Source organism: Camponotus floridanus, unplaced genomic scaffold (assembly GCF_003227725.1).
Source record: "Camponotus floridanus strain SB8 unplaced genomic scaffold, Cflo_v7.5 scaffold77, whole genome shotgun sequence".
NCBI lineage: Eukaryota > Metazoa > Arthropoda > Insecta > Hymenoptera > Formicidae > Camponotus > Camponotus floridanus.
The window spans coordinates 277,508-289,015 of NW_020229846.1; the positions used below are offsets into that span (position 1 = coordinate 277,508).

The 11,508-nt window shown below is 33.5% G+C and overlaps 1 protein-coding gene across 1 annotated transcript; it reads left to right on the forward strand.

Moving 5' to 3' along the window:
* Nucleotides 1–4,500: 4,500 nt before the first annotated feature.
* LOC105251153 (ubiquitin carboxyl-terminal hydrolase 35) lies at nt 4,501–9,980 on the forward strand. Its single transcript, XM_011257730.3, has 3 exons — nt 4,501–6,178; nt 6,706–6,929; nt 8,430–9,980. The coding sequence occupies exons 1-3, from the start codon at nt 4,689–4,691 to the stop codon at nt 9,365–9,367; spliced, it is 2,652 nt and encodes an 883-aa protein (XP_011256032.1). The 5' UTR covers nt 4,501–4,688; the 3' UTR covers nt 9,368–9,980.
* The last annotated feature ends 1,528 nt before the right edge of the window (nt 9,981–11,508 follow it).

The following is an 11,508-nucleotide window of genomic DNA, read 5'->3' on the forward strand; positions in this document are numbered from 1 at the left end:
GTTTACAATAGATAATTTAAGCCCCCTAAGCCTTAAGAAATTGACCAATCACAGTCGAGTATGAAGAGTATTCTCTTCATACTCGACTGTGATTGGTCAATTTCTTAAGGCTTAGATCTTAAATTGTCTATTGTAGACCCGGCCTAAAGCGGCGTCTACAATAAGATTTTAAGGAAACTTAAAGCGTAAGGGCCTATCCAGACAAAAGGCCGCAGCACACACTTTTGCATAAGCGCATAACCATAAGCATAAAAAAATTGATTGGTTCATTTTCTTATGCATATACTTGGGGACCAATCAATTTCCTTATGCTTATGGTTATGTGCTTATGCAAGAGTGCTGCGGCCTTTAGGACCTATCCAGACAAACTTGCATAGGTGCATATGCATAACATAAGATCATATCATAGACCTTACAGATATGGACTGGCAATTGCCTATAGTTTCTGTAGAGAAGCAGTGTCCGGAGGAGGTTAGAGAGAGAAACATACTTTTTAGTACTTCTCTTTCTACAAGTGTCCGAAAGTATGCATTGCACTTGTAGAAAGAGAAGTACCAAAAAGTATGTTTCTCTCTCTAACCTCCTCCGGACACAGTCTGATACGTATTGCCAGTCCATACTTATAAGGTCTATGGATCAAATGGACCAATGAGCATCGAGTATTATGTTATGTAAGTCAATATAGCGATTTAATACTCGATGCTCATTGGTCCATATGGTCTTATGTTATGCATATGCACCTATGCAAGTTTAGGCCGCAACACACACTTTTGCATAAGCGCATAACCAGAAGCATAAGGAAATTGATTGGTCCCCAAGTATATGCATAAGAAAATGAACCAATCAATTTTCTTATGCTTATGGTTATGCGCTTATGCAAAAGTGTGTGCTGCGGCCTTTACACGTCATCTACAATGGCAGTAGGATCAATGGATTAAAGCAGTAACTTAAAGAATTGACCAATCAACATTCAAGCATTAAAAGAATACTCGACTGTGATTGGTCAATTTATTGAGTTACAGCTTTAATTCATTAATCCTACTGCCATTGTAAACGATGCTTTAAGAAATTGATCAATCACAGTCATGCGGCGTCTACAATGAGATTTTAAGGAGATTTAAGGCGTAAGACTTAAGAAATTTACCAATAACAGTCAAGTATTAAGAGAATATTCGATTGTGATTCATTAATTTCTTAAGTCTTACGCCTTAAGTCTCCTTAAAATCTCAATGTAGACGACGCTTTAAAAAAAATTTCGACAGAGAAGCTAAAGGTCGGTGCTTATTGGTGCAACTTTACTCAATAATTATCGTTTTATTAAGCAGTTACACCCTGTATATATTATACAGGGTGACCCATTTTAACTTAGGCAGCCAAATAACTCGAAAACCAAGTCCGAGAGAGAAAAATGTTTCAGACAAAAGTTGTATGGTTTCAAGGGGGACATAAGATGGTACCATTGGTTTGACCTTGAAGAGTTATTTGAAGGTCACATGAAGGTCACCTTCAATTTCTTAAATGGAACCTACATTTTCTCTTTACATATTCTTGTAGCTTATCTCGAGAGCTTTCCAAAACACTATAATAAAATATTTTTCCCTCAAGTATTTATCGAGTTATGAGGCTTCAAATCATTTCTTAATTTTACATAAATCATAAAATATCTTGTAAAATATTCATTTTTCGATTATCTTATATTACTACTTTTATGTACAAAATAATGAGAGGAATCAATTGGTGTAAAGAAAACACATAGTTGTTTCTAAGAAAAAATATGTAATTTGCAATTAACAATTACATATTTTTTCTTAAAAACAACTGTATGTTTCCTTTACACCAATTGATTCCTCTCATTATTTTGTACATAAAAGTATTAAGGTAAGATAATCGAAAAATGAATATTTTACTAGATATTTTATGATTTATGTAAAATTAAGAAATGATTTCAAGCCTTATAACTCAAAAAGTACTTAACGAAAAGGTACTTAATTATAGTGTTTTGGAAAGCTCTCGAGATAAGCTACAAGAATATGTAAAGAGAAAATGTAGATTCTATTTAAGAAATTGAAGGTGACCTTCATGTGACCTTCAATTAACTCTTCAAGGTCAAACCAATGGTACCATCTTATGTCCACCTTGAAACCATACAACTTTTGTCTGAAACATTTTTCTCTCTCGGACTTGGTTTTCGAGTTATTTGGCTGCCTAAGTTAAAATGGGTCACCCTGTATATGTATTATATATATTATATATAGGGTGTTCCAGACTTGACGAATCAACCGTTAATAGTAAATTCCTGAGATCATTTGGAAGCGAAAATCTTAATACCAAAATGTTGATGAAGATGTAGTTTCAGCGCTATAAAAGACTAAAGAACCAATCGACGCTTTACGTTCTCCTGTGCTCAGGGACATAGCGCATCAAGGGGATTGCGTACAATAAGATAATGGGTCTGTTCTTTTCAGCTGCACTGCTGCACTAGTGCAATTAGTTAGAGTGAAAGAAAGTATGTTTATCTCTTTCTAACTTATTGCACTAGTGCAGCAGTACAGCTGAAAAGAACAGACCCAATATCGATATCGATAGAGGGATCAATATAAAATAAAAAAATAGAATTCTACAGTGAGCGCGATTATGTTTTCGATGCGACAGTAATCAGTTTGAATATTTTTATAAAGTCTCCCTCAACTTATTAGAATTTTCGTCTCCAAATAATCTCAGGAATCTACCATTAACAGCTGATTGGTTAAGTCTGGGACACTCATATACAGGGTGTCTCATTTTAAATTGATATTTCTCGAAAACCGCCCTCCTATTAATAAATGTTTCGAGCAAAGATTTTATGATTTTGAAGGAATAGGATAAGATAATGCCACTGAATAAATATCAATGATTATTTTAAAGTTATTTCATTTTTTAAAAATAAAATCCTAATTTGTCTACATAAATCACTCCTCATAATCTACGTAAAAATTATAGGATAACCAAAAATTATTTAGGACACTATAAATAGGACACTATGGCCGGAATTCATAGTCCGATCTTATATTTAAGATTGTCTTAGGCCGGTATTCATAGTCCGATCTTATATTTGAGATCGTCTTAAGTTCGAGCTTAAAATACTACGCAGCTATTTGATTGGTTGAATGAGGTCTTAAGTCAACCTCCAAGCAGACTTAAGACGATCTTAAATATAAGATCGGACTATGAATACCGGCCTTAAGCTCTTATTCCACCAATCAATGGCTGCATTGTAGCTATTTAATTGGTTGAATGAGTTCTTAAGATGATCTTCAATATAAGACCGGACTATGAATACCGGCCTATGACCGGTATTCATAGGCCAGTATTCATAGTCCGATCTTATATTTAAGTCTTAAGTCCGCTTGGAGGTTGACTTAAGACCTCATTCAACCAATCAAATAGCTGCGTAGCATTTCAAGCTCGAACTTAAAGGTGGAATTTCATTGACGCTAAAAAGTAGCGTCAACCATTGGTTGAACAAAGAAGTAAGTAGTTGCTTCTTTGTTCAACCAATTGTTGACGCTACTTTTTAGCGTCAATGAAATTGCACCTTAAGACGATCTCAAATATAAGATCGGACTATGAATACCGGCCATAGTCCGGTCTTACATTTAAGATCATCTTAAGAACTCATTCCACCAATCAATAGCTGCATTGTAGTTATTTGATTGGTGGAATGAGTTCTTAAAGGCCCGTCTACAATGGCAGTATCAGTAGGTCGTAGCAGTTGTAAACGAAATGAACTAAATCCATTTCCTACGGCTACGATGTATGTTCTACGGCGAACGCGCAATCAGAATTAAAAACGCAGAATTCTTCCGTGACTGCGTATGCGCAACCGCCGTAGAACTCACGAAATCCGTAGGAAATGGATATGGTTCATTTTGCTTACAACTGCTACGACCTACTGATACTGCCATTGTAGACGGGCCTTAAGATGATCTTAAATATAAGACCGGACTATGAATACCGGCCTATATATATATCTATATAATTTGCTGTTGGCAATGAAAGAAGGTGACACTAGAATCCCACTAGACGATAGAAAGTATGGAGCCAAGTGGCACTCTCGTCCCTAGTAGAGAACCTCTAGGAGAGAGAATGGACAACTGATCAAGCTTTTTCATGATTGGCTGGCAGAAAATGTATCAATTTTAGCTATTGCGACGCCAATGCAAAATATGATGACACACAAATAGGACACACATGACACACATATATTAACCTATTTGTGTGTATCATATTTTGCATTGGCGTCGCAATAGCTAAAATTGATACATTTTCTGCCAGCCAATCATGAAAAAGCTTGATCACATGTCACATGATCAGTTGTCCATTCTCTCTCCTAGAGGTTCTCTAGTCCCTAGAAAACAAATTCTTTTATTGGATATTAAAGCTCATCTGCGATGAACTCATATGAATCGTCCATTACGCCGCGTCTTTTTTTCTCATTAAAGGATCGTCTCGAACGACATGTGTAATTTATGGCGCGCGGTGCACTTCCTATTTTTTTCCCCTTCGTGCTTTTTCACCACCATGAAATCATTTTCATTTTCACGCGAATCATCATCGATTGAGGGTTAATGGTAGCAATTCCCGTTGTCGAGCCTCAGCCAAGGGATAAGTCGTCGACGTAACTCGATTTTCGCGTCCGATCGAACGAGATGGATACCGAGCATATTCTGAAGAATGACATCGGACGATGTTTGAAATTAATATTATCGGGAAACGACGTGGCCATCAACGACGGCTGGCTGAAGCTGAAGAACCTGCGGGACAATCGGGAGTTCGGTCAACTGATCGACTGCGAGGATACGCTCAGGGATACCCTCAGGGGTCACGTACGCAACGTGTCGGAGGTGCCCAAGATCCTGACGTGGATGTCGTCATACGTAATCGAGAAACGTTTCAACGTCAATCCGATCTCCAACGACGTTGCCCTGCTCCTGCGAAATACGGACATCGGTGACATGTCGCGACTGACCGAGCTCCTCAACACATTGGCGGATAACCGAGTGTACCTGCCAAGATCAGCGAATCACGCCAAGCTCTGCGAAGCTATAGTCATGAGTCTGTCTTCCTTCCAAATGCCCTTGGAGGCGAAAAAAATTTTAGATTTCTATGACAACACTAGCAAGATTCAGCACTTTCTCAAAATACTATGCTCCAACACAAAGAACGGGGAGCGTGACATCCTAATATTTACCTGTCTCCAAACCCTATACAATATCATCTCGGACACAGACAGAAAGCAGGAGCCAGGTCCAGGTCTTGCCGCTATATTGCAGTTGGTGGAGTCCTCCGTTATTCCGCAGGCAGTAGATTGGATTCTGTCCCAATCGCATTCCGATCAGCAGTTGGTCCAGGCCCTAAAAGTTTTGTGCAATTGGCTCCCGCAATGGCGTGAGGATCGCCTCAGTGTTTGGATAATGGAATTTATACACGGTTTGGAAAAACAGCACAAATATTCCACTCTTCTGGAGCTCACAGAATCTTCGGTAGATATAGTAATGTTAATGTGCAAGGTGTTGCTGATACCGATAATACGCCAGAATGCTTCCAATATTATATTTTACATTTTAAAAAGGCAAAGCTCATTATTGGTTATTCAAAATATAGTTAGAAGAATACCAGCATTGATAAAGGATTTGATGAAGGAGGAATCGGATTCCAGTAAGGAATGTATACAAAATTTAGTTGATATTATGAAAGTATATAGCAAAAGATTTTCGACATGTATATCAACATGTGGAAGTACCGAGAATTATTCTTACCCTGTATTACCGCGGTTGCAAGTTGTAACAGAGCTTTACAGGGAACCGGTGTGGATAGACGAAACAAAGGAGTTTGAACCAATTGTGGAATCGGAAAGACCATTATCTGGAAAAGTTGGACTTTCCAATCTTGGGAACACTTGCTACATGAACAGTGTGCTGCAAGCCTTATTAATGACCAGACAATTTTGCCAGGAAGTACTGAATTATCATCCTTTGAATGAGGCAGGAAAAACGCCTTTGCTGGAGAAACTGCAAAATTTGTTTGCATTATTGTTATATTCTAAGAGAATATGCTTGGCACCTACTGAAGTGTTACGAGCTTCGCGACCTACATATTTTTTGCCTGGACAGCAACAAGACAGTTCAGAATTCCTCTGGTTAATATATTATCTTTCTGCTTTTATTTTTTTCTATTCGTTAATATAATATGTGGTTAGAGCAAAATTTTATTTGCTATCTCTGTATGCGCAACAGCGAATAAAAATTTACAAGTTATCACTAAATATAATTTTTAAATATGAAATAATAATTTTTAAATATGAAATTTTTAAATATGAAATATAATAATATAATATAATTATATAATATAATTTAAACATAATTTTTAAATATGAAATATAATAGTATAATATAATAATATAATATAATTTTTAAATATAATAATTTTTAAATATAATATAATTTTTAAATATGAAATAATTTTTAAATATGAAATTTTTAAATATGAAATATAATATAATATAATTATATAATATAATTTAAATATAATTTTTAAATACGAAATATAATATAATATAATAATATAATATAATTTTTAAATATGAAATAATTTTTAAATAAATTTTTAATTATGAAATTTTTAAATATGTTAAATATATTAATAAATTTTTTTTTCCTTTTGCAGTCATCTGTTGGATGTTTTGCATGAACAAGAAAAATCTGCCAATATAAACTGTGGAGGAAGTGACACAGCAACTCTTAAATGTAAAATTGAGAAACAAGAAGACAATGTAATATTGCCGACAGAATCAACGAAAAGTATCATTAAGCGTTGGACAACCGAAGAAGATCTAACGGAAGGTTTGGCATTGCAACGGAAAACACAATCATTAGCGGACTTTACGCGAGGTGATAATTTTATTTTTATATACAAATCAAATAGATTACGTTTTATACACATAAATTCTTCCAATTTTTCTGTTTATATTGCTACATTTTATATTTTTTAATATATATTTAATATATATTTAATATATATTTAATATATATTTAATATATATTTAATTATATTTTTTAATATATATTTAATACTTTTTTATATTTCTTTTATATTTTTTTATATAATTTAAATATCTGTTTATACAGGGTGTTTCAGACCATCTGTACCACCCATTTAAAAACTTGAGAAGTGGTTATTTCAAAAAAGTAAAAACATTTTCTTTATAAATCGGGTGCGCTCTATCGAATCGTGATATTTTCAACTTCTAGTTCCGGCCGGAAATAGGCGATTCAGACCGGAAGTGCATTTTTTTAAATGGAACCCTCTATTTTTCATTACATATTCTTGTAGCTTATCTCGAGAGCTTTCCAAAACACTATAATAAAATATTTTTTCATTGAGTACTTTTCGAATTATGAGGCTTGATATCATTTCTTAATTTTACATAAAACCATAAAATAGCGGTCGAATATTTCATAAACTATGCACTTTAGAAAGAAATGTTTCAGACAAAAGTTGGCTTGAAGGAGGCCATCAGACAGTAGCAATGATTTGACATGGGAGAGTCATTTGAAAATCACGTGAAGATCACCGTCAATTTCTTAAATGGAACTCCCTATTTTTTATTACATATTCGTGTAGCTTATCTCGAGAGCTTTCCAAAACACTATAATAAAGTATTTCTTCATTGAGTACTTTTCGAGTTATGAGGCTTGAAATCATTTCTTAATTTTGCATAAACCATAAAATATCTAGTAAAATATTCATTTTTCGATTGTCTTATCTTAATAATTTTATGTACAAAATAATGAGAGGAATCAATTGGTGTAAAGAAAACACATAGTTGTTTTAAAAAAAAATATGTAATTGTTAATTGCAAATTACATATTTTTTTCTTAAAAGCAACTATGTTTTTAAGAAAATAATTGATTTACACCAATTGATTCCTCTCATTATTTTGTACATAAAAGTGTTAAGATAAGATAATTGAAAAATAGTAAGATAATTGAAAAAAAAGTATTAAGGTAAGATAAGAAAAATGAATATTTTATAGTTTATGCAAAATTAAGAAATGATTTCAAGCCTCATAACTCGAAAAGTACTCAATGAAGAAATACTTAATTATAGTGTTTTGGAAAGCTCTCGAGGTAAGCTACAAGAATATACAATGAGAAATAGGGGGTTCCATTTAAAAAAATGCACTTCCTGAATCGCCTATTTCCGGTCGGAACCAGAAGTTGAAAATATCATCATTCGATAGAGCGCACGCGATTTATAAAGAAAATGTTTTTACTTTTTTGAAATAACCACTTTTCTCATTTTTAAATGGTTGGCCTGAAACACCCTGTATTTTATGTTTATAGTGCTATTTTTATTTGACTTGAATATTTTGAATATTTTTGTAACAGGTGAAGAGCTAGGACAGCGGCTCAGCGATTCTCATTCAGATTCGACAGACAGCGGTATACAATCCGTAGGTGGTGAAGAGACAGGCGCTTATACATCGCTTGTACACAGAGTATTGGGTGGGGAGTGTCAGATCACATACCAATGCGCACAATGTGACACTAGTTCTCGCAACACGGACAAATTTCGCGATCTGCAATTGTGCTTTCCCGAAGAAATACAAGAGAATCAGGAAGTTTCTGTTCAGGACCTCATCAACTATTATCTCACGCCGGAAAAGTTAACGGGAGAGAACAAGTATCGATGCGACAAATGTACGAAATTGTGCGACGCACAGAGAATCATTACAATTCTGCAGGCACCCGCGCACTTAGTTCTTACGTTAAAACATTTCCGATATGATTTTGACACGCGATTGAGGACGAAACTTCGGCATAAAGTGACATACAACGATACTATACGGCTACCGGTATCGGCAATACCGTGTACCGCAGCCGAGACGTATCATTTGTACGCCGCTGTCGTACATTCTGGTTATAGCATGGATTACGGGCACTATTTCACATACGCCTGTGATTCCAAGCAAAATTGGTACAAATTTAACGATAGTTTTGTATCCCAGACCACGTTCGAGGACTTCAAAAGCTTGAAACCACCCGACACACCTTATATATTGTTTTATGAAAAATCAGGAATCCACGACGGGATCTACGAAGATGACAAACCCGAATTATCAACTCTGAGCAAAGGTATACAGGAACTGATAGCGAATGATACTACGGATTACATAGAGGAGCTGAGACGGCGAGCGACAGCGTCACAACGTAGCCAACTTCCAACAAGATCCTTGAGGCAACATAATAATTCCGATGATGATAATCCGCCACCTAGTAGCTGTCGCGGTGCAATCGACGTCCCGGCGAACCGTTTTCTTTATTAAACGAGATAATATATTATATGAGAAAATGGCGAAGGTCTTGCCAATCGCATCAACAGCTCTGTTCTAACAATAAGTATTTTATATATGTGTAGATAAAAGAATTACAATCATCACAAAGTAATCTTAGCATATTATGGTTCTACACCATATCGTATCGCTATGGAAAACTTTTATAAGAATTGATATTAGTTCGCATTTTACATCTACAAAGTGAAATATACATCACTGTACATGTTCATCACACTAGTGTAACTCAATGATAGCTGTACAAAAAAAGTTATAGCAGCTGTACGCGATAGAATACAAGGTGCAATTATCATCCAGAGGTTGAATCTGTGCAAATGAATTTGTATGTAGATAAAATATAAATCGATACACATGAGAATAATATTTATACGAACACAGGCAGATACATTTATGTATACATGAAAGATAAGTAAGCATCCCAAACAGCACACATGTCCAAACGACATCTAAAAAATGACTTAAAGATGTCTTAAAGTCCTTTAGACATTTTTAAGACATCTTTTGGCCTTTTTGTGCTGTCTGGAATTAAGGCTATTACAAATTAATGTTTCTATTTTCCAATCGCTAATAATGTATATAAAAAAAGATGTGTTCATTTATATTTTTAAACTGTATTTTTAAATTTATGTGTTGTCTAATAATTTTTAAATTTATTTGTTATGCAGTGATTTTTAAATTTGTTACTAAAGAAAATATCCCATATATTCTCCAACACATCTTAAACTTTCTTCTTGTTCTCCATATTGTTTTTTTCATAAACTTATCTTTATGTTAAGTGTGCGCGCGCGCGTATATTTGTATATATGTGTGTGTGTGCATTATTAAATTATAGTCTCCTGAATGCAATTACCCTCGGCAAATATTGACGTTTTCGATACAATTAAAATTTTATTACATATACTGAATATCACTGTATTAATTCTTGTATCACATATGCTCAGTGCAACATTATATATATCACTTTTTAGTAGTAAATTTTGAAGATATATTTATATTTGTTTTGCTAATACAATTAATTTTTTGTTACATTTTATAGAATGTTATTTTCAAATAGCAGTTGTGTTCTATTGAAAAAACTTATATGATGGAAAAATAAGACAAGCTGCTTTTCTTTTTCTTCTCTTTTTTTCCAAGGCAACTTTTCATTTGAATTCTTTTTTCAGATTAGGAATATTAATCAAAAATGTTATTAAGGGTGAGCAAATAAAAAACAAGTGCCTCACTCTATATATACAGAATGTTACAAAATTCTATTGAAAATAATAGTTTTTTTTTCGATGCGTATATTTTTTTTTAAATAAATATAGTATCTTTGACACAATTTATATCGAGATAGAATTTTGTAACACACTCTGCATATGAGTTATAAAAGTGAATTCCTGTCGATAGATATAAGTGATTAAATAGTTACTATAGAATATTGTTGATGTTAATAAATTTCATCATCGTGACATCATCGTTAACTAAAAAAATGGATAATTATTGCAAATTTTATAATACTATGTCATGTGAATTTTACCATTTAGAACTTTAATATTTATTAAAGGGTATCTAAGGAGTCTGAAAAGTGCTTATGTAAGGTTACCAGGACTTGTTAAAAAAAATATTAAGAGAAAATGAGAAATACGACTTAATCGGCTGTGGTTTTTTGTACATTTGCTGTTTTATTACAAACGCAGAATGAGAGAAAGAGAAAAAAACAGTATTTAATAAATACAAGACTATCCGATATAACACTGTTATAATTGTTATATTTTGTTTGTGCTTATGAGCTTACTGAATGCACTTAGCTGTAAAAATGTAATTTAAAGTAAAATTATAATATAACCGAGTATATGCGTATATAACCATGTGCGTCTTTTTATAATATAATAATAATGCAATGTTTGTTTAAATATGCCACACATTGTGCTTTTATTTATTGACGCAGTATTCACTTTCAAAGTTATATTTTTTTTCAATTAATAAAGAGTATATTTTTTTGTAATGTAACAATTGTATTTATACTAGTGTTTATAAAGTTTAGCGCTCAAAATTAAAAAACTAAGAGAACAAATTTATTGTCATTATGTATTGAATATTTTGAATATTTTATTTTAATTATGGAGAGAGAA